The sequence below is a fragment of the Theropithecus gelada genome, chromosome 5, assembly GCF_003255815.1.
Source record: "Theropithecus gelada isolate Dixy chromosome 5, Tgel_1.0, whole genome shotgun sequence".
Lineage (NCBI taxonomy): Eukaryota > Metazoa > Chordata > Mammalia > Primates > Cercopithecidae > Theropithecus > Theropithecus gelada.
In genome coordinates this window covers 5,910,783-5,937,645 of record NC_037672.1, presented here as the reverse complement: position 1 = coordinate 5,937,645, position 26,863 = coordinate 5,910,783, and the positions used below count along the sequence as shown (strand labels likewise).

Here is a 26,863-nt window from a genome sequence, read left to right as displayed (position 1 = left end):
CTGGGACACTAGCAGAATGTGACTTGGTTCTGTCCACTAGTGCCATGTAGAGTCAGGTTCCTGGAGCTGGTGTGAGAGTGGGAGGTTTGAATCCTCATGGGCAGGGGCTACGTTATGTCAGGCACTGGGCTTGGCATTTTCCACGTGAAAGGAGACAAGGGTTCCAGGAGAAATGGCCTAGATTTGCTGGGGCGTGGGGCGGGGCACACGCCTCTGAGCTTGAGAAGCCTCCTGGGTTAGGAATCAGCACGCAGCCTGGATCAATGAAAACACAAGAGTCGAGAAGATACTAGGAAGGTTTGTGCTGTAAGGCAGGTGTTTATGGCTTGATTTTTCTTGAGTGAGTAGAAATGTTGGAGTAACTCGAAACAAAATCTGAAGTAATTCACTGTTCGTGGAAACTGCTGGAAAGGAGTTATCTTAAATTCCACATAGATTAAAGAAAGCATTAATTAATGAAATGAGATAAGCATGGTAAGGGAAAGACTCATTAAGGCACAAAGTTCTCAGTCCTCGCTGCACAATAGGATTATCTGGGAAACTTAAGAAAAATTAATATGCGCATTCTACGCTCAGAGGTTGATTCTCATTGGTTTGGGGTGAAACCTGGGCCTCAGGAGGCTTTAAAACTCCCTGGGTGACTCTAGCACACAGCAGGGTTCAGAGCCACCAGTAGGAAGAATGTACTTTCGATTCAGACTTCAGCCCAAATGTAGGCACTTTACTGCATGACCTTAGGGAAGGTTCTGTCTCTGAATTTTCTCTTCTTCAAGACAAGCCCCATTGAGGATGGGGACCTCCGTTTCCGGTCATCAGGGACTATATTCCCAGTACTCGGCATAGCACTTAGAACATAGTTGGTTCTCAGTATGTGTGTGTTGAATGAAAAAAATGACATGGATGAATATGGTTAGGATTAAATGAGAGGAGATGCTTGGCCCTAAATAATTAACAGACTGCCCTTAGTGTTATTTATTTATTTATTTTTATTATTATTTTTGAGACGGAGTCTCGCTCTGTCTCCCAGGCTGGAGTGTAGTGGTGCAATCTTGGCTTACTGCAACCTCCGCCTCCTGGGTTCAGGCAATTCTCCTGAGTAGCTGAGATTATAGGCACGCGCCACCAGGCCCAGCTAATTTTTGTATTTTTTTTTAGTAGAGATGGGGTTTCACCATGGGATTCCAGGCGTGAGCCACTGCGTCTAGCCCCTTAGTGTTATTTATTTGTAAGCACAGTTAACAGACATAAACCTTGATGGTAACTGACCGATGATATCTCCATTCTACAGATGGAAAAACTGAGGCTAGAGAAGTTCATTTCTTGCCTAAAGTCAGGCAGCTTGTTACGAAGCTGGGATTTGAGCTCCTGACCTGCATGAGTCTAAATCCCACGTACACCCCTCCCACCTTAGGTCAGATCTTACTCCTTAAGATCTCTAATATGGAAGGAACACAGTAATGTCATTCCTTCCCTGAAATGCAATCCCTAGACCCCTCATAATTTGTGATACTTACAGACTTATTGTTAACCCTTCCTTTCCGCTTTTCCTTACTATTCAGGTGGAGATTAAGAATAAATTAGTATTTTTCTTAGTACTGTTTTGTATTAAGTTACATGGGCATTTCTGTTCGGCTGTCTCTCTCTCCTTGTAAAAATCTAAGCTACGCTGGTGCAGTGGTTCACACCTGTAATCCCAGCACTTTGGGAGGCCGAAGCGGGCGGATCACTTGAGTTCAGGAGTTCAAGACCAGCCTGGCCAACAAGGTGAAACCCTGTCGCTACTAAAAATAAAAAAATTAGCTGGGCCTGGTGGTGGTTGCCTGTAATCCTAGCTACTTGGGAGGCTGAGGCAGGAGAATTGCTTGAACCCAGGAGGCGGAAGTTGTAGTGAACCGAGATCGTGCCACTGTGCTCCCGCCTGAGTGACAGAATGAGACTCCGTCTCAAAAAAAAAAAAAAAAAAAAGAAGCTGATGTTAGAGAGTGGATCCCTGTTTAGTTTTCCCCTCCTGTGTTTAAATATTAGAGAGTGTTTGAAAGAGATTTCAAGGAGAGTATGACTTCAAGGAGTAAACACTAGGTCTTGCAGTGGGTTCAGTGACTTATCAGTGGAGATGTCTGTGGCGGAGTCATTTCAGGGTTAGTTAATGAATACCTTTTAATGCAGTACTATATCTGGCAGGTTTAATGCCAGACCTTGGGGACACAAAGACCAAGTAGGAAGCCCGCCCGCCTTCAGAATGCAGTGGGAGGTGAGGTGCAAATAACAAAGATTCAGTACTCCCAGCTCTCTGTCAGAGATGAACGTGGATGTGCTTTGGGAGCCCAGAGGAGGGACTGCGTGGGGAGGGGACATGTGAGCCCAGGAAGGCTGCACGGGAGAGTGGTTTGAGCTGAGTTAGCATGTATTGAAATTTTATGTAAAGGAGAGCAAAGCGTGCAGATCTTAAGTGCACGAAGTGAACACACTCGCGTGTCTGCCAGCTCGATCAGTACAGAGACTGTGACTAGAACCCCCAGAAGTCTCCTTCGGGTTCCTTCCCTGTCAGCACCTCGCTCCCCCCGGGTAACCACTGTTCTGCCTCTGTCACCGCACATGAGCTCTGCCTTCTTTTGAACTTTAGATAAATGGACTCATCCATTCTGCATTCTTGTTCTGGCTCTCTTTGCTCAACATTGGCAGGCTGACCCTGGGAGGTTTTGCATAGCAGTAGCATCCATTTCGTGCCGTCTGGTTTTCGGTTGTATGGGTATCCCATTCTTTGTTCTCCTGTGTGTGGAGGCTGGATTTGTTCAGGGTCCGATGGTTACAGGTAATGCTCATCACGGTGTTCTCACGGATGTCACTGGCGTGCGTGCGCCTGGGGTGGGACAGGCAGGTCTCCTGTGGGTCCCATTCGTGGTGTGTGCTGACGCCGGCTGCTCTTGATCCTTCCAAAAGGTGGTATTGTCCGTTTATTTTTCTTTTTGTTATTCCGGTGACAAGGTAGGGGGTATCTTGGTTTTAATTTGCATCTCCTGGCCGGGCGTGGTGGCTCACACCTGTAATCCCTGCACTCTGGGAGGCCAAGGCGAGTGGATCACCTGGCCAACATGGTGAAACCCCGTCTCTACTAAAAATACAAAAAATTAGCCGGGTGTGGTGGCGCACGCCTGTAATCCAAGCTACTCGGGAGGCTGAGGCAGGAAAATTGCTTGAACCTGGGAGGTGGTGGTTGCGGTGAGCTGAGATCTTGCCACAGCACTCCAGCCAGGGCAACAGAGAGAGACTGTGTCTCAAAAAATAAAAAAATTGCATCTCCCTGATGACTAATGAGATGACGAACCTCTTCATATCTTGTGCATTTGGAATCATCTTTTGTGAAGTGCCTATTTGGGGTTGTCTTACTGATTTGTAGGTGTATTTTACATATTTGGGATAAGAGTCTTTTGTCAGGCATGCGTACTGCAAATATCTTCTGCTTACCCTTCATTCTCTTCATGCTTTTTGTTTGTTTTGTTTTCCGAATGAACAGAATTTCTTAATCTTTTTTTATGGTTAGCACTTCTTTGTGTCCTGCTTAAGAAGTACTACGTAACCTTTTAGAAGTTTTATTGTTTTGCCATTACCAACTAGAGCGTTGATTCACCTGGAATGAATCTCACGTATGGTGTGAGGGAGCAGTTAAGGTTTATTTATTGTAAAGGCCATCCTTGCCACCGAACCTCTGAACTAAGGCACGTGACCAGAGGTATTGCATTGTTCTGTGTATCTACTTCTAATTTCACCCACATTCTTTTAATTATTAGAGCTATGGAGTAGGTCTTGGCGGCTTGAGTAAGCCCTTCTATTTTGTTCTGGAAGATTGTCTTGGTTAGTCTTGGTCTTTTTCATTTCCATATAGATTTTAGAATCAGTTTGGCACACTGTACAAAGAAGGGTTTGGTTTGGGATTGCATTGAATTTATAGATCAATGTTTATTACATGAAGACTTCTAATTCTTGGCCAGGCACGGTGGCTCACGCCTATAATCCCAGCACTTTGGGAAGCCAAGGCGGGCGTATCACCTGAGGTCAAGAGTTGGAGACCAGCCTGGCCAACATGGCAAAACTTCGTCTCTATTAAAAATACAAAAATTACAGCCGGGCGCAGTGGCTCAAGCCTATAATCCCAGCACTTTGGGAGGCCGAGACGGGCGGATCACGAGGTCAGGAGATCAAGACTATCCTGGCTAACACAGTGAAACCCCGTCTCTACTAAAAAATACAAAAAACTAGCCGGGCGAGGTGCCGGGCGTCTGTAGTCCCAGCTACTTGGGAGGCTGAGACAGGAGAATGGCGTAAACCCGGGAGGTGGAGCTTGCAGTGAGCTGAGATCCGGCCACTGCATTCCAGCCTGGGCGACAGAGCAAGACTCCGTCTCAAAAAAAAAAAAAAACAAAAAACTACAAAAATTAGCTGGCCGTGGTATCAGGCGCCTGTAATCCCAGCTACTTGGGAGGCTGAGGCAGGAGAATCACTTGAACCCATGAGGCGGAGCTTGCAGTGAGCTGAGATCATGCTACTGCACTCCAACCTGGGTGACAGAGCAAGTCTCAAAAAAAAAAAAAAAATTGAATTCTTGATTATGGTATGTTCTTCCCTCTATGTAGGTTTTCTTTCATTTCTCCACATTTCATAGTTTTTTTCTTTTTTTTAATGTAAAGGTCTTATGTTTCTTTCATTAAGTTTATTCCTATATACTGTTATTTCGGGATGGTTTTACGAAATGTAGATTTAACTGGTTGGGTAGTGTTTGTTGTAAATGCAGTGAATTTTTTATTTTTTATTTTACTTTAAGTTCTAGGATACATGTGCAGAACATGCAGGTTTGTTAACATAGGTGTGCATGTGCCATGGATGTTTGCTGCACGCATCAACCTGTTATCTAGATTTCAAGCCCCACATGCATTAGGCATTTGTCCTAATGTTCCCTCTCCCCGTGCTCCCCCACTCTAACAGGCCCTGTTGTGTGATGTTCCCCTCCCTGTGTCCATGTGTTTTCATTGTTCAACTCCCCCTTATGAGTGAGAACATGAGGTGTTTGGTTTTCTGTTCCTGCGTTGGTTTGCTGAGAATGATGGATTCCAGCTTCATCCATGTCCCTGCAAAGGACGTGAACTCATTATTTTTTATGGCTAATGCAGTGAATTTTTGTGTATAGGCCTTGCTAACTTCAGTTACTAATTCTAATAGCTTATCTATAGTTCATTTGGATCCTCTCTGTAGAAAATCATCTTGCCTGTGAACGAGTTTCTTTCTTTCAACTCTTACACCTTTCATTTTGTTTTCTTGTCTTATTGTATGGCCAGGCTCTCCCATTTAGTGCTGAATTGAAGTGGGGCTGGCAGAAATCCTAGTCTGGGTCTTGGTCTCTGGGAAAGCTTTCATTATTTCCTCGTTAAGTGTGATGTTTGCCGTAGGATACCTTTTATTGGATACCGTACTCTTTATTAGATACCTTTATTAGATTAAGGAAGTTTCCTTTTAGTCCTAGTAAAGGTGTTTTAAAAAAATTATGACTGTTGTGTTTTATTAAATGCTTTTTTCTTGCATCTATTGATAGTTATATGTTTTCTCCTTTACATGGTAAATAATGTGTTTTTCTAATGTAAAATTAACTTTGCATTCTTAGAATAATCCCAACTTGTTCATAATATATTATACTTTACATTTATCATTGATTTAATTTGCATATTTTGCTTGGGACTTTATAAGGGTATGGGCTGTAATTTTCCTTTTGATTTTGATATCAAAATTATGCTGGCCTTATAAAATGGGTTGGGAGAGTTCTACTTTCTGTTTTCTCAGACAGTTGCTATGCGATTTTTCTCTGGTGATTATGTGAACCTACCAATGTGTTAAAACTCGTAGAACTGACCGGGCGCAGTGGCTCATGCCTGTAATCCCAGCACTTTGGGAGACCGATGCGGGCAGATCAGCTGAGGTCTGGAGTTTGAGACCAGCCTGGCCAACGTGGTGCAACACCCCATCTCTACTAAAAATACAAAAATTAGCGGGGCGTAGTGGCAGGCGCCTGTAATCCCAGCTACCCAGGAGGCTGAGGCAGGAGGATCACTTGAACCCAAGAGATGGAGGTTGCAGTGAGCCGGGATCATACCACTGCACTCCAGCCTGGGTGGCAGAGCAAGACTCCATCTCAAAAAAAAAAAAAAAGCAACAGCAACAACAACAACAAACCTCTAGAACTGTACACAAAATAGAACTGTACACAAAAAAGTCCATTTTATTGTATATGAACTGAAACATAATAATAGCTGGTTGTGGTGGCCTGCAATCCCAGCTATTCCGGAGGCTGATGGGGGAGGATTTTTTGAGCCCAGGAGTTGGAGTCCAGCCTGGGCAATGTAGTGAGACCTCATTTTCATTAACAACAACAACAACAAAATTAAAAAGATAATAAAACACTTTCACAAGGGAATTTTAAAAAATGTGTTCATGTACTCACTTACATCCCCTCCCTCACAAACTTTATGTCACATGATCCTCAGAGGTACATCAGAAAGTCCTTGTTGAATAAGTCTGTTTCTGAGTAAATGATGCCAATAAATATATTTGTTGAATGATCTAATACATTTCCCCAGAGGGTGGAATAGTGGGGAGAGGGCTAGTGAAAGGTCTGTTCTCTGAGTGTGTGTATTTCTTCCTTAATGTTTGGAAGACTTCACCAGTAAGGCCATGTGGGACCTGGAGTTTTTTTTTTGTTTGTTTGTTTTTTGTTTTTGTTTTTGTTTTTTTTTGAGATGGAGTCTCACGCTGTCGCCCAGGCTGGAGTGCAGTGACGTGATCTCGGCTAACTGCAAGCTCTGCCTCCCAGGTTCACGCCATTCTCCTGCGCCAGCCTCCCGAGTAGCTGGGACTACAGGCGCCCGCCGCCATGCCCGGCTAATTTTTTTGTATCTTTTTTTTAGTAGAGACAGGGTTTCACTGTGTTAACCAGGCTGGTCTCGATCTCCTGAGCTCGTGATCCGCCCTCCTTGGCCTCCCAAAGTGCTGGGATTACAGGCGTGAGCCACCGCGCCCGGCCACCAACCTGGAGTTTTCTTTGTGCGTTTCTATATTATTGACTTAATTTTGTTGTTGTTGTTGTTGTTGAGGTATAATATATAAAATGTGACTGCTGAGGGTTGAGGAAGAATTTGGAGAGGCATGGGAACACGAGGCTGCAGGGTCTATATTTGGGAAGGAGACTGGTGATGAGGCAGCAGGGCTGGGAGGAAGGCTTCGGCTGATAGGCTGTCATGGTGGTTATGTCCCTTTGTGGAGTGACTGCTCTGGGCCCCACCCATAGCTGATGTGCTAGACCAGATGTGGTTTGAAACTCCCTGGGTAGTGGGAACTGATGAGAAGTGTTAAGTAGGACAGCAGGAATCACCTTTCTGAGTGCATGCGGCCATTCAGAACAGTGGTTCTCAGATCCAAGTGGGCATTGGAGCCACTGCAGGGCTGGTTGAACCAGAGATTGCTGGGCCCCACCCGGGGTTTATGGTTCCGTAGGTCTGGGTGGGGCTCAATAGTTTGTATTTCTAGCCCGTGGCCAGGCGATGCCGCTGCTGGTCCAGATTCCCCACTTGAGAACCACAGGGTTTGATTGTATTCATTAATTGGCCCCCTCCCCGCATTGAATGTTGGCTGCCCTGGGGCAGAGATTTTGTCAGTTCCATCCCCTCTGGTCCCCCGGGCCAGGCACAGACTAGGTGCTTAGGACCACTCTCTGCCAGGCCAGCTCCTGTACTTGATTGTCCAGGGTTTTTTTAATTGCAAAAGTAATATGTGCTTGTTCGATTTTTTAAATAACAGTGCAGATATCCGTAAAATAAAAGTAAAATTCCCTTTTCTGCTCCTCACCCTGTGCCTCTCAGCAGACTTCTTTGGTGCCTTTGCATACATACAAACACACAGACAGGTGCTTTCTTTTTTAAGCGACAATGGAGCTGACTGTTAGAAAGAGGATGCTGGCTGGGGCTTGAGGAGGATGATTCTACAGGGTCCAGTTGTTGATATAACTGAATGGCATTGGTTCCAAGGGAAACCAACCATAGTGCATGCTTGTGGTTTAGAATAGATCCGTTTTTTTTTTTCCTTCTTTTTTTTTGAGATGGATTCTCACTCTGGTGCCCAGGCTGGAGTGCAGTGGTGTGATCTTGGCTCACTGCAATCTCCACCTCCCTGGTGATTCTCCTGCCTCAGCCTCCCAAGTAGCTAGGATTACAGGCACCCACCATCACGCCCAGCTAACTTTTTTTTTTTTTTTTGAGACAGAGTCTCACTCGGTTGCCCAGGCTGGAGTACAGTGGCACAATCTCGGCTCACTGCAACCTCTGCCTTCTGGGTTCAGGCAGTTCTCTGCCTCAGCCTCCCAAGTGGTTGGGATTACAGGCACTCACCACGATGCCCAGCTAATTTTTATATTTTTAGTAGAGATGGAGTTTCACCATCTTGACCAGGCTGGTTTTGAACTCCTGACCTCAGGTCCACCCACCTTGGCCTCCCAAAGTACTGGGATTACAGTTGTGAGCCACCACACCCAGCCATAAGAATAGATCAGTTTGGGGGGACATGAGGTGGTTAGTTAGCTCTGGGTTTTCGTTTTTGTCTTCAACAGCATTTGAAGTGAGTGAGGGGAATCCGGAGCGATGGTTCTAGTGTAGGTATTTGGATGAATTTCACGGCTCTGTGCTTGTGACCCACCGGCAGACCTGGCCGCTGCTTCACAAGGCACGGTGCCTGGCACACCGCAGATGCTCAGGAAGCGCTGTGTGCTTGGCGCTTTTCCAGGTTCGAGGTCACGGTGGGTTTTATGCCTGGTAGCTTGCCTTGCCACGGCATGTGGTGCAGAGCCGTGTCCCAGGCCTGAGAACCCCGTCACTCAGGCTTTGCTTCCCAGCCTTTGCATGCCCTCCTCCCTCCCTGTGACTGGGGAGGCCCGCCCTGCCACCCCCGCCTTTCCACCAGCCTTCTCAGTCCAATTGCCTTCACCTTGCAGACGCGAGGGGTGGGGCTCCAAGTGCACCCATGTGTTTCCCGGGACTGTGGCTCTGGCGTGCCAGGAATGCGGTGTGGGGAGAGTGCGTGCTTCTGCGGCCAGCCCCTCGGAGCTGCGAGGTCCCAGTAGACATGATGGCCCTCTCCCCTGTGCTCCTGTTCATGGACAGGTTTGTGGCTGCTTTCTTGCCTTTCTTGCTCGTGGAACTGGAGACTGAACTGGAAACTGGGTCTTTCCCTTGTGTGTAGCTTTGATAGCATGTGACCCTCGGCCTTGGTTGGGCTGAGGTGTTTCTGTGGGTCTCCCCGGTGTGAAATGCAGGTGATCCTTTCTATCCAGGCAGCATCTCTGAGTGCCAGAGCTCCCTGGGCCAGTGTTTGTGCTCATATGTATCTCATGCCCCCTGCACTCCCTTGACTTGGATATTCTGTTTTTAAGGAGTAGCTTTTTTTTTTGAGACAGAGTCTGGTTCTGTTGCTCAGGCTGGAGTGCAGTGGCATGATCTTGGCTCACTGCAGCCTCCGCCTCCCGGGTTCACACGATTCTCCTGCCTCAGCCTCCCGAGTAGCTGGGACTGCAAACGTGTGCCACTATGCCCGGCTAATTTTTGTATTTTTTTAGTAGAGATGGGGTTTTTGCCATGTTGGCCAGGCTGGTCTTGAACTACTGGCCTCAAGTGATCCGCCCGCCTTGGCCTCCCAAAGTGCTGGGATTTCAGGTGTGAGCAGCCATCCTTGGCCAGGGTTAACTTTTTAGTATCAGATGCTACTTGAGTAGCATTTTCTGAAAGAAGAGTGGCTCCAAGTATTTCCAGCTCTTGGGTACTTTGGATTGTGTGTGGAACTGGGAATTTTGAGCACGGTGATTGATCATGGTAATGGAACCTCACTTTCTTTCTTCATGTTTCCTGTGGAGGAGATGGGATTTTCTTACATCGGAGGTTTGCTTGGAAGGAGGCTGCGTTGTTTTTCCTGTCTCTCTGACCGTTGAGAGGGCCGGCCCTTTCCCCTTGCATTTTCAAAGGGGAGTCAGAGGCCCGTGTGAATATGTGTGGCGATGTCAGTTTTTGGGGGGTGGAGATCTGGAACGTATACCTCGGAAGTGGGATTTCGAGGAAGCATTTAGGTTTTGCCTTCTCTACCCTTGGTGAATAACAGGATTGCTATGTCCCTTCAGGAGGAAGCGTCTTAGCCTCGCCGGGCCTCGGTGTCCTGTCCGTACGGTGGGGGCTGTAATACTTTTCTTGTAGGGTTATGGGAGGAGGATGTAAAACACAGGGAAAGTGCCTGGTGCAGCACTAGGCAGGCACCTGATAGTGCCCTGCCCCGGGTAACTAGGATTCAGAAAGTGGTGGCAAAGATGCCCTCCTGGGCCAGGCAGTCTCTGTGGGAGCCGAGTGCTGCATGGCTCAGCTGGGTTCCGATTGCTTTGGAATCGGAAGTTGCCAGCAGTTTCGGTTGATGAGACAAAGGAGGAAAAGAGCAAGAAGCCCTGAGTGACTGCTGAAGTGCAAACAAGCGTTGAAGTGTACAGTATCTTGAGGGGAGGGAGGGGGACTTTGGGTTTATTTCTTAAGACTTGAGAGGCTTTGAGAAAGCCCTGATGAGTGTCTGCGGCTTGTGGAACCTGCCCCACCAGGTCAGGGAAGATTGCGTCCCTCCCCTGCTGTCCTCTGCCTTCAGGGACAGGTAGCAGCCTCGGACACGTAAGTCCGAGTCGCAGCTCTGTTGCTTAGGTGGACGAGTCTGGGCCCGTCTTCCCAGCCTCCTACCTTCCTCTTGGTTAAGTGCGATAATAATTCTCATGTAATCTTTATAAAAATTAATTGAAAAAAGCTTTCATTCAGTAATCTGAGTGTTTTACTCAGTGCCAGGAACTGTCGTAGGCACTAGAGACAGAGCGGTAATTAGAAGAGGTGGTACCCACTTCCATGAGCTTTACATTCTGCTGAAGGAGACAGATCATAGCCCCCCGACTTATAGTTTGTGTTCGTAATAAAGTTTTTTTCTTAAAGAGAATCCCCCAAACTGTGTAAGCTTCAAGGCCTTCCAAACCTAGATCCGCCCCTGCGAATGGATGATGGAAGTGCTGAAGTAGCAGGTGTGGTGGAGTGTGGCAGAGTGGAGGGGATTGCACAGGACAGACCACCCCTGGCCAGAGGCTCCTGAGCAGCTCTGGCTCACTGTGGCCAGATCTTCTATTCCAAGAGAAGCTGGAAACCCAGGTTTTTCTGTGATGTTTAAAAACATTGAACAAATCAAACTGTAGAACATGGCGTCAACAGAAAACACAGGCTACCAACATGTCATCTCTGCTGAGGGCACCTGCACACGTGCCTACACAGACCTGCCATTGAGCGCCTAGAGTGCGTGGAATGACTGATACGCCTGGTCCCCCTTCACTCTCACCTGGCCCTAGGAGGAAGTTGGCATGATCTCTAATTGCAGATGAAAGGAGACCCAGGGACCAGGGTTGCTTGCCCGGAGCTGCTTCTCTGTGGAAGGGCAGGGCTGGCATAGCCGCTGGCCGGTCTCCCCAAAGCCTCCTGTGCCTCACTGCTTAGCCAATGCAGGTGACACGAGGTCACCTCCCACCTTGTGGCCTTCTAGATGCAGATGGGTGCCTGAGCTGCCTGGGCAGGGAAGGAGCGCTGGGTCTGTGGCCGGGCTCAGGTGTGGGGGCCTTCTCACCAGGAGGGCCACGGTTCCTTACTGCTGCATTTGCTAGAAGTGAACAGAGGTGGCTCCGGGAGTGGGATGGACAGCGAGTAAGCTGCTTCCGGCTACTTGGTTATATTTGCCTTTTTACCATTGATTGGCGTCTCGTCCACCACGCCCCACAGCTTTGCCTTTCTTAGGAAGAGTCTGGCAGTGGAGCAGGAGCATGGTTGCACGGTGCTGGGAGCCACATCACTTGCTGCGTGTTCCTCTTGAGGGTAGCGCCGGCCCGCCGTTCTTCATTTGTACTGGGAGGAAAGTGAAGAAACTTGTGGCCTGCACTGGGAAGGTAGACTCCATGTGTCCACCGGTGCTTGCCTGGGGAGGCCTGGAATGGCCTGAGTTTGAGTCCCAGGTGGGTGACCTTGAGAACTGACCTAACATCTAGGCTATTTTCCTTGGAACGCTATCACCAATCTCACGCTCAAGCAGTGGCTGATGTTTACAGTAAATTCCATGGGAGCAGGTGCTCCATGCCTGAAACAGTGTCTGACTTAGAGTCAACATACATTTGAACAAGTAAATATTTAGGTCAAGAAATACTTGGACAGATGGAGGTGAAGGTTGCTGGCCTGGTGTGGCGTCTCCTTGCTGTGGAAAGGTCTTTTGTTTCTATGTTCTGAAGTCATGGGCACGCTTCCTCTCCTTTACACATGCAGGGCTCGCCTCTTGCTTTTGCTTACTGGTCTCCTCTGGTATTGCCAGCAGAGGAATTTGGGCTGGTGATTGGGCACTTCTTGCTATATTCCTGGGAAGAGAACATGTCTTTTAGGTTTTATCTTAGACGGTTAGAGAGAGAAGGCCAAGGCGGGAGGATGGCTTGAGCCCAGGAGTTCGAGACCAGCCTGGGCCACATGGTGAGACCCTGTCTGTACAAAAATTAGCCGAGTGTAGTGGGATAAGCCTGTAGTCCCAGCTGCTTGAGAGGCTGAGGTGGGAGGACTGCTTAAGCCCAGGAGGTTGAGGCTGCAGTGTGCTGTGTTCACACCACTGCATTCCAGCCTGGGTGACAGAGTGAGACTCTCAAAAAAAAAAAAAAGGGGGGGGGGTGCTAGCTTTTTTTTATGGGCTGGTTTTATCGTCCCCTTGTTGGGATATCCCAACCCTCTTGGGGAGGTTAAGCCCACAGTGCTGCCTAGGAATATAACTCAGCCCTTTAGCCTGGGCCAGGCTCACCCTGCTCCCAGGTTCTCAGCTCCCCAGGGATGGCACTGCTTACTGTGCTCTGTGTCCCACTCAGCAGCTGAACACAGCGCCAGGTGCGGGTCAGGGGTGAGTCAAGTCGCTCTCCAGATGACTGCTCCAGGTGGCCAGCCCGCAACACAGACGTGCAGTTACAGCTGGAGTCTGCAGTTGCCTGGCCAGCCACCTTTCCAGCGGCCTTAACTGCTTCATACTGGGGGTCGAGCGGGTTATGGAGCATCCTGACTTCAGTGGGTCTAGGAGGTGGGTGATGGGGTAAGGGTGATACAGGTGATCTCCACCTATACACACACACACACACACACACACACACACAGATATTACTGAACAATCTTTTTATGCTTTATTTTTTGAGAGAGGGTGTCACTCTGTCACCCAGGCTGGAGTGCAGGGAGCTCACTCAGCTTGTTGTATCTTCTAACTCCTGGGCTCAAGCGATCCCCTCACCTCAACCTCCCGAGTAACTGAGACCATAGGTGTGCACCACCATGCCTGGCTAACTTTTTTTCTCTCATGTTTTGTAGACATGAGGTCTTACTATCTTGCCCAGGCTATTCTCAAACTCCTGGCCTCAAGCGATTCACCCACCTTGGCCTCCCAAAGTGCTGGGATTATAGGCATGAGCCACCGGGCCTAGCTTGAACAGTCTTCTTACTGCCCTTCCCTGGAATGCTCTCACCCTTCAGTCTTCTTTCTCTCACCCTCCAAGGCTGGACACTCCTCTTGGTTCTCACGGTGTCCCTACCCCTGTCTCGTTGGCCAGTTTATTGGTCAGCTTCTTGAGGATGGTAGCCTTATTAACTCACCTGTTTGTTTTATAGTCTGGGCCTTGGAGACAATAGGTACTTACTTAAGAGTGTGTGTCACTGAATGGAATATGCAGAGTTCCAGGCCCCGCAGCAGGTGCTGGGTGCTTTCCTGGCTTGCTTTTTATCGTATTTAATCGTGGGAGGTAGAAATGAGGCTCAGAAGCAGTGCCTGCCAAGAGGTAAAGTTGGGGGCAGACACAGCTCTGCCTGCTTCTCTGAAGCCCTTGGTCCCCGCTGGGCCTTCCCCCCGGGCTGGTGTGAAGGCTGTGGTCCTCCTCCAGGCTCTCAGCTGGCTGCCGCTGTTTCCGGCGGGGCCTTGGCCTCTGGGAAGCACATTGTGGGCAGGGGTTTGTGCAGAGCTGCTGAGTGGGAACAAGGGGGCGTCACGGGCTCAGCTCTCCATGCAGCGCCTTCTCTGGAACCCTCTCAGGATCTGTTTTTGAGGCATAGTAGGCATGGCGATTGTACTTAGGCTGTGGAATAAACATTTTCATGTCTCTTCCAAAGGCCTTGTTTTTTGGTACCAGCAGCGCATCACTGAGTACTTGCATTTCTTTGGCCTTTTGCTTGCTGTCACTTCCTACCTAATGCAACAGGAGTGGCCCCATCTTGCCAAGTTGTGTTGCTAGGAGTACAGAAAAATCCTGTACTTTTTTGGGGTGTGATGAAGTCTTACTGATTTGAAGGATGGGGTGGGAGTGGTACAAAGCATTTCATTTTCTAATGGCAGAAATACCTAGTTTTGCAGTGGCTTTTAAATTTTTTTATGAACTTTTTTTCCATCAGCAATACGTTTGCATGGCTCAGAAATCAAAAAGTACAAGACAGTATATGGGTGAAAAGTTGACTTTCTAACCTGTGCCTTTTCTTTTTCCTTTTCTTTTCTTTTTTTTTTTTTGAGACAGAGTTGGACTCTGTTGCCCAGGCTGGAGTGCAATGGTGCGATCTCAGCTCACTGCAACCTCTGCCTCGTGGGCTCAGCGATCTTCCCACCTTAGTCTACCAAGTAGCTGGGACTACAGATGCACATCACCACGCCTATTTTTTTTTTTTTTTTCGTATTTTTTGTAGAGACAAGGTTTTGCCATGTTGTCCAGGCTGGTCTCAAACTCCTGAGCTCAAGTGATCCGCCCACCCCTGCCTCCCAAAATGCTGGGATAACAGGTGTGAGCCACCGTGCCTGGCCTACCCCGTGCCCTTTGCTACCCAATATCCTGCCCCAGAAGCAATGAATATAAGCAGTTTTTGTGTTCTTCCAGAGAGTCTGTGCCTGTACAGGCAAATGCAGATGCAGGTGTTACTTGGCATGCCTCGTATGATTATGTACCCTGCATTTTTCCCTTCAAAAAAATGCCTGTCGGCCTACTGAAAGCTACCTGTGAGTGTATCAGGAACTCTTGGATTGTTTCCAGACTTTATCTGACATGAAAAAATAATATGTTTTATGTCAGCCAGCATCTTTCAGCATGCTGAGCTGCACCTTTGGCGTGTCCAGTGGCTCCCGTATGGGACAGCACAGGCCCTGACCTGTTGTCAGAAGGTAAGGGGTGTTGGAGCCTCCAGGCAGTTTGCTGTTTTCAGCCCTGCTGCCTCTCTTCAGGTGTTGCCCTTCCAGCCTAATCGGGTGCACTGCACAGGCCTGTGAAAGTCCCTGGTAACAGAGTGGAGGAGGCCGAGAGAGGCCAGAATCGGTGCCCAGCGCGTACCTGACTACTCTTGTTGGGAAGGGGGCTTCTGAAGGTCCGTTTTATCCCAGTTAAATGTGTGAGCTGTGGACCTCGCTCCTAATTATCAGGACGCGGTGTCCTGGGTTCTGGCACTCCTGGACCTGGGATCTCTGCCTTCACAGAAAAACGGACATGCTATTATTTTTAACATACTTTGTTGGTGTCCCCTGTCTTTTCCTCATTACTTTGCAAGTCATTGGAGAAACGCCCCAGGGAAGCACTGGACCCTTTACCCTGTGCAGAAGGGCTTCTGCCTCTCTCCGGCTTACAGGCAGGCCCTTCCCATGGCCGGGTGTGGCCTGATCCCTGACAGCCCCCAGTGTGTCTCCCAGGCTCTGCCGTATGGCTTTAAAATGACACTGAGCATTTTAAATTTTTTTTATCGTATTTGTCCTGTGTGGACAAATCCTGGTGGGGCCAGCACCTTTCAGGGCACCCTTTGATGGGCACTCCCCATTCTTGTCAACTGTGGCCCCCCAAATCTCTCTGTGCCATGGGGGAGCCGAGCTGGCCCTGCTGAGGAGTTGAGTGAGAAGGACTTTCTCTGCAGTGCCCAGTCCACGAGGAGCTGTGCCTGGTGGCAGGGCTGCGTGTGCATGGCCGAGCTGGACCCCCTCATTTAATCCTGGGTCTTCTCTTGGGGGCACTCGCAGGCAGAGAGAGCAGCCTGTGTGGCAGGCCTGAGGTAGGCAATTGGAGCCACGATGCCATTACCACAAAAACAGGTGCAAGTCCTTGGCGGGATTTGTGGCAGGGCTGGCGTGGTCCACTTGTGCTTACAGAAGATGGCCCTGGTAGAGAGTGTTGCTAGGGTCTAGGGCTTGGTGTGGAACTGCACCTATGGGGTGCCTGAAGGAGGGGCAAGGCAGGCACAGCTGGAGCGCGACTGGCATCTGTCTGTGGGGTGTGTGCAGCCGAAAAAAGGCAGGAGGACAAGGAGGCTGGGCAGTGGGGAGCCCTGGTGTTAACCTGGAAGACTGGAGGGTTTAGAGCACATACGACTCCTGTTTCTGTTGTTCAGTGTCTGAATGAATGCGGCCAAGGGCTGTTGAGAGAGTGTCTTGCTCTGGCCTCCTGACTGCAGAGGCGCATCTGAGCCAAGGCTGGTTGATGGGGCTTTTAACACGAGATATCAGCCTTTTAGAAAGAAGAAATGGTTCCCTCATCTTTGCGGATGTTCTCAGGTCTCCTCTCCCACCTGCTGCAGGAGGAGGGATCTGAGTCTGCGCCTGGATGAAGGGGCTAGGTAGGAGGTGAGATATGCCAGCACCCAGGTGCTGTGCAGGTACGGACGGTGGCGGGAGAGGCACCACATCCATGCGCTAGCGTGTGTACACGTCGGGGTGGTGTGGGGCAGGACTCATGAACTAGAGTCTGGGGCTCTCAGGGAACCCCGCTGCGACAGCACGGGTGACACCGACCGTGTGTGGGTTGGAGGCAGGGCACCTACAGATACCGATTGTTTACTTGCCATGCCCTTGGTGGTGGGGTTGCAGCAGCTGCAGGTGGGTCTCCCCAGGGTTAATGAGTGCTCTGTGTCTGCACGGCGGCTGAGACAGCTTGGAGGCCAACAGCTGCTTGTCCTTAACGCTGCTAGTAGAGTGAGTGCTTTTGCTCCATGGGACAAAGGAGTTTCTTCTTCCCACTGAAGGGCCCTTTACTGGGGATGCAAAACAAAAGGAGTCCAGCGTTCTCTCGGGCAGGGTTGGCAAATGGCCCTCACCCCCTGCTGGCCGCCCCCCGGCTCCCAGCCCCCTCCAGGGAGGCTGTGGTGGTCTACACTCCTCACCTGCTCTCTCCCAGCCCCCCACCACCCATTACCCCTTCTTTCCAGGGGGACTCCTTCCTGCCGAGAGGTTACCTCTGTTGAGTTCTCAGTCTCGGGCCTTGATTCGTCTGGGTTGCACTCCCCTTACCTGACCCCTGTGCCTTGCATGTCAGTCCTACCTCCTCATCGCCCTACATTTGCCTCCCCTGCACACACACACGATGGCTGCTCCATTTGCCAGCAGACACCTACTGCGTGCTGGATAGATCCTGGGGATGCAGAGGTGACTCTACCCTGCCCTCCAGGAGACCCCACCGAAGGTGAAGACATGTGGAGAGGAGAGGGGATGGAGTCCATCCCATAAGCACACAATGCAGGGAATGCCCTGTGCTCTGGAAACAGAAGCAGGGGAGCCCAGGCCTGGGCAGCTGGTCTGGGAGGGCTCTGCAGAATGCCCCGACAGCAAGTGCTAGGACTTCCAATGCTGGCGGGGAGTGGGGGGCGGGTATTGCGGGGGGATGGGACAGGTGCATTTGAAATAGTGAAAAGAGGAAGCTAGGAGCCAGCAGCCCCTCTGTTCTGTCTCCTGTGAGTGTCAGAGATGGTGGCTGTAGCCACTGTGTGCTCAGCATCTGAAGGCCAAGGGGTGGGCTGACTCACTGCGCCACACAGCCCATGAAGCAGCAGCTGAGGGACTGCTGGACTCCGGACCAGCAGCACCAGTGTGGGCTCCCTGTCGGGCAGACAGCATAGGTGTTGAAGGGACAGAGCAGACGGGCTCTGCAGTGCCCAGGCTCGCTCCTGCCAGGCTGTGTCCTCTCACTGCACCTGACCTGAGGGCGATGTCCCAGGCTCGCTCCTGCCCGGCTGTGTCCTCTCACTGCTCCTGACCTGAGGGCGATGTCCCAGGCTCGCTCCTGCCCGGCTGTGTCCTCTCACTGCACCTGACCTGAGAGCGATGTTTGGTCATGTGATGGGCAGGTGCGGGTCCTTGGCTCCCCCTTGGCCTCCCAGGCCCAGCCGCAGCTATGCCAGGGCTCCCGATGCCTCGCCCACCAGAAAGGAGGACATCCATTCAGCCCAGAGCCCAGGCTGCAGCATCTTTTCACTTGTAGTGACTTGTTTTAGGGTTGCATTTCTGCCTCTTAACCCACAAAAAAAACCAAAAAAAAAAAAAACATGCTTTTTATGAGCTTTTCAAAAGTCATGGCTTCTCATGTGATCCTAAGCTCTTATGTTAAAAATAATCATACAACTTTGATTTTTTTTGAGACTGAGTCTCACTCTGTCACCCAGGCTGGAGTGCAGTAGTGTGATCTCGGCTCACTGCAAGCTCTGCCTCCCAGATTCAAGTGACTCTTCATGCCTCAGCCTCCTGAGTATCTGGGACTACAGGCGCCCGTCACCACACCCGGCTAATTTTTTGTATTTTTAGTAGAGACGAGGTTTCACCGTGTTAGCCAGGATGGTCTCGATCTCCTGACCTCGTGATCCGCCCGCCTCGGCCTCCCAAAGTGCTGGGATTACAGGCGTGAGCAACCATGCCCGGCCTGTATTTTTAATAGAGACGGGTTTCGCCATGTTGCCCAGACTGGTCTCAAACTCCTGGCTCAAGCAATCCACCTCCCCAAGTGCTGGGATTACAGGCGTGAGCCACTGTGCCCGGCCACAACTTTGATTTTTGACATTAATTTTTATCTGCAGAACCTTTGTACAGACTAATAACAGTGTTAGCTGAGACCTGAAAAACCATGGTTTCTGTTCCTCTTAGTCGCCCTCCTGCCAGCCCCTGTTTCAGTGAATAACGCTCCAGCTTGTGCTCAACCTTCCAGACCGTGAATCTGGGAGCCGCTCACCCAGACTTCTCCTTTCTGCACATCCCGACACCCTCCTGCTTCTGTGCAATTCACCTGTCCATTCCTTAGACCCTCTGCAGCTCCTGTCCCTCCAGAGGAAAGAGGCCTGTCCCGAATCCTGGTGCCTTCCCCTTCCTGACTGCAGTTTTCCCAGAGACAGACAATGCCTCTTCAGCAAAATGTACGCCCTTAGTGAACCCAAGTTCTGGATGCCAGGTTCTTAGTATCTTCTACTGCCTGAAGTTGTTTTTTTTTTGAGACGGAGTCTTGCTCTGTCGCCAGGGCTGGAGTGCGGTGGCCGAATCTCCGCTCACTGCAAGCTCCGCCTCCCGGGTTTACGCCATTCTCCCGCCTCAGCCTCCCGAGTAGCTGGGACTACAGGCGCCCGCCACCTCGCCCGGCTAGTTTTTTGTACTTTTTAGTAGAGACGGGGTTTCACCGTGTTAGCCAGGATGGTCTCGATCTCCTGACCTCGTGATCCGCCCGTCTCGGCCTCCCAAAGTGCTAGGATTACAGGCTTGAGCCACCGCGCCCGGCCTACTGCCTGAAGTTTTAACCTGGTTTAATTGTTTAAGTCCTTCACATGGCGAAATCTTAGATGTTCAATGGATTGGATCTCAGACAGTTCAAAGTTCATTTTCTTTTTCTTTCTTTTTTTGAAACAAGGTCTTGCTCTGTCGCCCAGGCTGGAGTGCAGTGGCGTGATCATAGTGAAAGTCCATTTCTTTTTTTTTTTTTTTTTGAGACGGAGTCTGGCTCTGTCACCCAGGCTGGAGTGCAGTGGCCGGATCTCAGCTCACTGCAAGCTCCGCCTCCCGGGTTCACGCCATTCTCCTGCCTCAGCCTCCCGAGTAGCTGGGACTACAGGCGCCTGCCACCTCGCCCGGCTAAGTTTTTGTATTTTTAGTAGAGACGGGGTTTCACTGTGTTAGCCAGGATGGTCTCGATCTCCTGACCTCGTGATCCACCCGTCTCGGCCTCCCAAAGTGCTGGGATTACAGGCTTGAGCCACCGCGCCCGGCCGAAAGTCCATTTCTTATAAATAGAAATTGCCTTGAGCTATGAAACTATTTCCGAAATGATTATAACCACCACAGAAAAGGAAGGAAACCGTGAAACTATTTGTTTTCTTTTTTTGAAAGTTTCTGTAACTTTATTTTGATAAAATTTCAAATTTACTGAAAAATTGCAAAAAATCCCCGGAACTCCAATATATTCTTTAGCAGATTTACCGACTATATTCGGCTCTGTTTGTTCTGCTTCTCTTTATATATGATAGTATATATGCATTTTTTCCTGCGCCGTTAGAAGAGTAAGTTTGACATACCATGTCTGTTTACCCTTAAATACATCAGCATATTTCCTAAGAACAAGGGCATTCCCTTATGTAACCACAGAACAGTTGTCAAAGTGAGGAAACTTAGCATTAATCCAATGCTGTTGTCAAATCCACAGTCTGTAATCAGACTTCATCAGTTGTCCCAATAATCTTTTTGTTTGTTTTTTGAGATAGAGTCTCACTCTGTCTCCCAGGCTGGAGTGCAGTGGTGCGATCCTGGCTCACTGCAGCCTCCGCCTCCTGGATTCAAGTGATTCTCCTGCCTCAGCCTCCTGAGTAGCTGGGATTACAGCATGAGTCACCATGCATGGCCCTCTTTTGTGTCCTTTTAATCTGAAACAGTTCTTCAGCCTTCCTTTGTTTTCATGATAGTGACATTTTGAGAGCTTACAGGTCCATTATTGTATAGATTGTCTCAGTCTGGGTGTGTCTGCTTCTCTTCATGATTGGATGCAGGTCGTGCATTCTTGGGCATCAACGCCATAGACTTGGTGTGTTGTTCCCCGTGCATCAGATCAGGTGTCCTGTGCCATCTGTCCTGGCTTTTTTTGAAATAGAGACAAATGTCTTGCTCTGTCGCTCAGATTGGTGGTGTAATCATAGCTCACTGTAACTTTGAACTCCTGGGTTCCAGTGATCTGGCCTTAGCCTCCCCAGTAGCTAGGGCTGCTGATACATGCCACCGTACCCGGCTAATTTAAAAAGATTATTTGTAGAGACAGAGTCTCACTCCGTTGCCCAGGTGGGTCTTGGCCTCAAGCCGTCCTCCTGCCTTGGCCTCCCAGAGTGCTGAGATTGTAGGTGTGAGCCACCACTCCTGGCTGGTGGTGTTAGCTTTGGTCACTTGGCTGAGGTGGTGTCCCTCAGGTTTCTCCAGCAAAAGGTTATTTTGCTTCATGTAATGAATAAGGAATTTGTAGGAGACACTTTCAAACTGTGTAAAAATCCACTCTTCATGCAGCTTTCCCCACTGGTGTAAGCATCCGTCGATCATTTCCTAGCTCCATCAGTCTTTCTCTCCTTACTAGGCGGCTTCCCAAGAGCTTTCCTCCTCCTCCATTAATTTCTGTGTTTGTTTATTGGTACCTATATGGACTAGTGGATTTCTCTTTTATTCAATGAGTTATAATCCGTTGTTCTCATTATTCGGATGATTAAATTGTTCCAGATTGAGCCTGTGGGAGCCTATTCAGGCTGGCTACTGTTTCTTTTAGACATGTCCCAGTATTTCTTTGAGAACTTTCTTTCTAGTCCAGCAAGATGCTGCAGGCTCACCTTGTACTTTCTGGTAACTCCTGGAAGCCATTTGTTTTCAATGAATGCATTGATACAGTGCATTCCAAACAGTTTATTTTGTATGAATACTACTGGTTGGGATTTATTTGTGTTATTTGGAACTTCTGTTCACATGTTTTTTGGAGAGAAGACCTTGTGACCATCTCATGAGTAATTTTCTTTTTATGGTATGTGAATACTCGTTATAAATAGGTAATACAGATTTACCTTGTACATAATTTAAGCTAGAGGTTACATACTAAAGCAGCTGTTACTCTTAAACACTAATTGTGTACTTGAAATTTTAATTTGTGTAACAACCTTATAGAACATGGGGCAGTGTGCCCTTGTTAAACACAGGAAACAGGCTCAGAGAGGTTAATATACTGGTCCAGTGTCATGTGGCTAATGAATGGTTGAGCCAGGGTTTCAATTCAGTTTAGTCTGACTTCAGAGCTTACTTTTTCTGATACCCTTTGTTATGATATAACACATTTTCTTACTCTAAATTATAGAATTAGTTGAATAACGAAAAGGTTTTTTGTTTGTTTGTTTTTGAGACGGAGTCTTGCTCTGTCACCCAGGCTGGAGTGCAGTGGCGCGATCCCTGCTCACTGCAAGCTCCGCCTCCCGGGTTCATGTCATTCTCCTGCCTCAGCCTCCCTAGTAGCTGGGACTACAGGCCCCTGCCACCATGCCCGGCTGATTCTTTGTATTTTTAGTAGAAACAGGTTTTCACCGTGTTAACCGGGATGGTCTCGATCTCCTGACCTCGTGATCCGCCCACCTCGGCCTCCCAAAGTGCTGGGATTACAGGCCTGAGCCACTGCGCCTAGCCAACAAAAAGTTTATTTCTGGCTTAAGGTCTTTCTCTTGCTGCATAATTCAGTGTCTGTATGAAAATAAAGTCTGAAGAATTAAAGTACATGGTTCTCAGAGGAAAGTTGACTTGTTTTTATTGGAGTGGTTCTGCTGTCCTGCTGTTTCTTTAATTACCCAGAAATGCCCTAACCTTGTTATTTTCTTCCTATAGGAATTTGCTTGCTAGAAAACAAAGTGCAAGACTTGACAAACACAGTGACCTGGGATGGAAGTTATTTGGGAAAGCACCACTCCGAGAGAATGCTCAGAAGGATTCAAAGAGAATACAGAAGGTACACAAGATCTGAAATCACAGAAATAGGCTGTTGGATGTGTTCAGCATATATTCATGATGCTTGCAAAAATGACCATATTGAGTCCGAAACTGGAAATCGCTTTGTATTATCTGCATGCCACGTTCCTCAAATTTAAGTCTGTATTCAGAATGTGGATGAATTTAACCTTCATTTCTTATAGCTTATAACATGCACATAGGAAAGTCCATGTGACAGAGGTGGACTCTAGATGTTGATAACGGCATTTAGACAGAGCTGGGTTCTAAATATTTATAACTGTATTTAATCAGTGTTAATAATAGTTGCAAATGTGTTTATCATCAAATTTGTATTGTTTGATATTAAACGTTTCTCCCGTGGGTTTCTTGGAGCTCACATCCTTCCTGTGCTGCTCTGGGACAGGAAGGCGAGGGCCGTCATTCCCCGGCTCTGCTGGGACGCCGCTCCCTTGCTCCCTCTGAGGCTGCCTACTTTTGGGGTGGGGATGGGGTTCACGGTCAGGCCAGGCCTGCATGTCCTCACCACTGGGCTGCTTACGATGGGAGAGATGCCTCTGCTGGATGCTTGCTTGTGCACGGACACAGCAAGTCCACGGCCCAGGCAGCCCTGACTGTTGCCGCCTGCAGCTTCTCCTAGGCCCTAAGTCTCAGCTGGCTCGGCATCCTAAGAGTCTGCTGTCTGTCCCCAGAGCCGTGACATTGCCCCCAGCACCCTCACTCCTCCAAGCTGAGTTTTATATTCATTGATATTTGCTCGGTAAACACTCCTGAGGCTCCACTAAGCGCCAGGCCTCATGCTTGGCACTGGGGTTGGAAGGGACACAGTACCCATGTCCAACAGCGTCCCTGTGGAAAGATTCCAGGGCAGGTACAGGAGGAGTGGGGTGGCACGGACAATTGAGGTTAAAGGTGTGACAGGAAATTAATTGCTATGGGGATCATGTACTGAGTGATTACTATGTGCTAGTTCTGATTCAGCACTCGTGTTTCTAGTTCCTTTAAAACTCGCAACAACCTGGTGAAGAAGATAGTATTATTAAACTCAGTTTACCAAAGAAGCGCTGAGACACAGAGGCTGAGTGACTTGACATGCAGGGTCACATCGCTAGTAAGTAGCAGAGCTGGAAACCGGCCCCAGGCAGTGGGGTTCCAGGACCCCTTTTGCAGGCAGGGCCAGGCAGGCAGTGGGGACAGCACGAGATAAGGACGATGTGCAGCTGAGCCCAGGAGACTGCCAGGAGGAGGCTAGCCATGGGGCCCGTGTGGTGTGCCCGGTAGCCTGCCTCCAACCCCAAGACTTTGCAGAGCCTCTGAGTGTTTTACTTAGGTAAGGAGTGATGGCATCACCCTGGGTAAGAATATGGCTCTTGGGCCAGCCCAGGCAAGAGAAAGTGGGGTCTGGCCCAGTGCTGTGTTGTGGGGTTACAGAGGATGCCCCTTTAAGTGCTAAATGGATAGGGAGTGACTTGCTGGTGACCTGTTAGGTGTGGGGAGCGGTTTGTGGGGGGTGAGGCTGGAGCACAGTGTTGAGGCTCCTGGGCAACAAAGTGGGTTTCCACATGCCACATTCTTCATGCGCCGGCAAGTTGAATTTGGTTTGAGTGTCGTCTGCCATTCTCTGCTTGTTGATTATTACATTTTGAATTTGAATCACTTATTGTGTAGGCTTATTAAAATAGCATACAATTAAAGTGTGATGAGTTTGTATGCAAAGCTCAGCTATAAATTTCTTGGGAAATTAAATAGCCAAGCTGTTATAAAGTTTTTTAGTAAATCACTTTAAAAAAGCAACAATTACATTAAAAAGAAATAGATCTTCCCATGGCACTTAATGTCACTTACGTCATGTTTGAACTTGTCTCTTTAAGACCCTGTTTTTGTTTTTGTTTTTGTTTTTTTTTGGATGGATTCTTGCTCTGTCGCCCAGGCTGGAGTGCAGTGGTACGATCTTGGCTCACTGCAAGCTCCGCCTCCCGGGTTCCCGCCATTCTCCTGCCTCAGCCTCCCGAGCAGCTGGGACTACAGGCGCCCACCACTGCACCCGGCTAATTTTTTGTATTTTTAGTAGAGACGGGATTTCACCGTGTTACCCAGGATGGTCTCGATCTCCTGACCTTGTGATCCACTTGCCTCGGCCTCCCAAAGTGCTGGGATTACAGGCGTGAGCCACCGTGCCCGGCCTGACCCTGTTGTTTTTTAAGGAGAGCATGGATTATGTTCTTGACCTTAGAGGATTTTTTTTTTTCTGTGAACTGAAATGACTAGGCCAGCTCATTATGTGGTAACACAATACTGCCAAGAGGAGGACCATCTGCTTCCATCATCAATAATGAAGAATGTAACTTACCTGCGCGAGTCATTCAATCCTGCCCGGGACCTGCTTGCTTGTCTCTGGCCCTCTCATCGCTCATCTCCCAACCCAAGGGACTTGGGGAAGCCTGGGAGGGGCTCAGGGTCAGGGACTCAGCACTGTGGGGAGGCCTCTGGGCTGCAGGCTGGGACTGGCTGCTGTCATAGGCGTCGACTCACACAGCCTGCACTGGGGAGAGGCAGGCGCCGGGGCCGTGACAGCCTAGACTTGTGATCCAGGATGGTGACAATAACTCCAGTTAGAGCTGAAGCCTAGAGAAGGTGTTGAGGAAATTCCTTTTCCTTCTCTGGAATTTTTCTTACTACTTGAGAGAGCAGCGTCACATGGTGACATAAGAACATGGACTTGGGAGTTAGACTGCCTGGGTGTGTATCCCAGCTCTGCCACAGTTTGGTTGTGTGACTTTGGGCAAGTTATTTAACCTTTCTGAGCCTCATTTTCCTCATCTCTACGCTAGGAAGAACAGTAGCACCTGCCTCCCAGGTGGTGAGGATTAAATGGGTGAATAAACACATGCACTCAGAATAGTAGTGAATATAGAAAGTGCTGTGAAAGTGTTTGCTGTTACCGTTGTTTCTTTCTTATGACAAGTCAACCTTGAACAACAGGAAATGGAACGACAGAACACAGTGCGAGAGAATGAGCCTGAGCCCTTCAGGAAATGGAACGACAGAACACGGTGCGAGAGAATGAGCCTGAGCCCTTCACTGCGTTCTTCATCTGCTTGGCCAACAAGTACTGAGCCATGTTGAGGCCAGGTCTTGTGCTGGGCACTGGGCGCCCAAGAGCAGTTGGGTTGACCTGCCTCAAGGAGCCTGTGGCTGAGCTGGGGTCAGGTGTTCACACTGGCCAGGAGCTTTGGACCTGCCTCAAGGAGCCTGTGGCTGAGCTGGGGTCAGGTGTGCACACTGGCCAGGAGCTTCGGACTTGCAGGCTTGGGTTTGGTTTCTGGCTTCACCACTTTTTGTCTCTATTGAGCCAATGACTACTTATCAGTTTCTTCATCTGCTAAATGGGCATTGTGATATCTACTTGCTTAATTGTTCTAAACTAAGGGATAACGCGCATGTGGTATATTTTTGCTCAGGGTTGAACATAATGAGTCGCCCAGTGTTAGTCAAGGAATGGATGTCTTGACTTTTAATCAATAGGTCCGATTTGTGGTGTCGGTCCCATATGTGCTTTGCCCAGAACATTTACCCATTGGATTTTATTCTAACTGGGCTGCATTCTCTTGGCTTGGGCCTTATATATTACTATTTTGGGGAAATATTGAAATGTTAACTTTTAGTTATCTTTTCAAATTTCATAAAAATTTTGAAAATTAGGCCGGGCACGGTGGCTCAAGCCTGTAATCCCAGCACTTTGGGAGGCCGAGACGGGTGGATCATGAGGTCAGGAGATCGAGACCATCCTGGCTAACACGGTGAAACCCCGTCTCTACTAAAAAATACAAAAATCTAGCCGGGCGAGGTGGTGGGCGCCTGTAGTCCCAGCTACTCGGGAGGCTGAGGCAGGAGAATGGCGTGAACCCGGGAGGCGGAGCTTGCAGTGAGCTGAGATCCGGCCACTGCACTCCAGTCTGGGCGACAGAGCAAGACTCTGTCTCAAAAAAAA

General features: G+C 49.0%; 1 protein-coding gene across 3 annotated transcripts in view; it reads left to right on the top strand.

Annotated features, from left to right (window-relative positions):
* Nucleotides 1-26,863, top strand: part of TBC1D14 (TBC1 domain family member 14) — a 122,366-nt gene that overhangs the window by 35,732 nt on the left and 59,771 nt on the right. For 2 of the 3 annotated variants that reach the window (XM_025384893.1, XM_025384892.1), the window contains exon 3: nt 22,753-22,873. In XM_025384893.1, the coding sequence (XP_025240678.1) occupies nt 22,753-22,873 (121 nt within the window). Of the gene's footprint in view, nt 1-9,029; nt 9,195-22,752; nt 22,874-26,863 lie in introns of those variants that run through there. The other variant, XM_025384894.1, reaches the window with a different exon arrangement.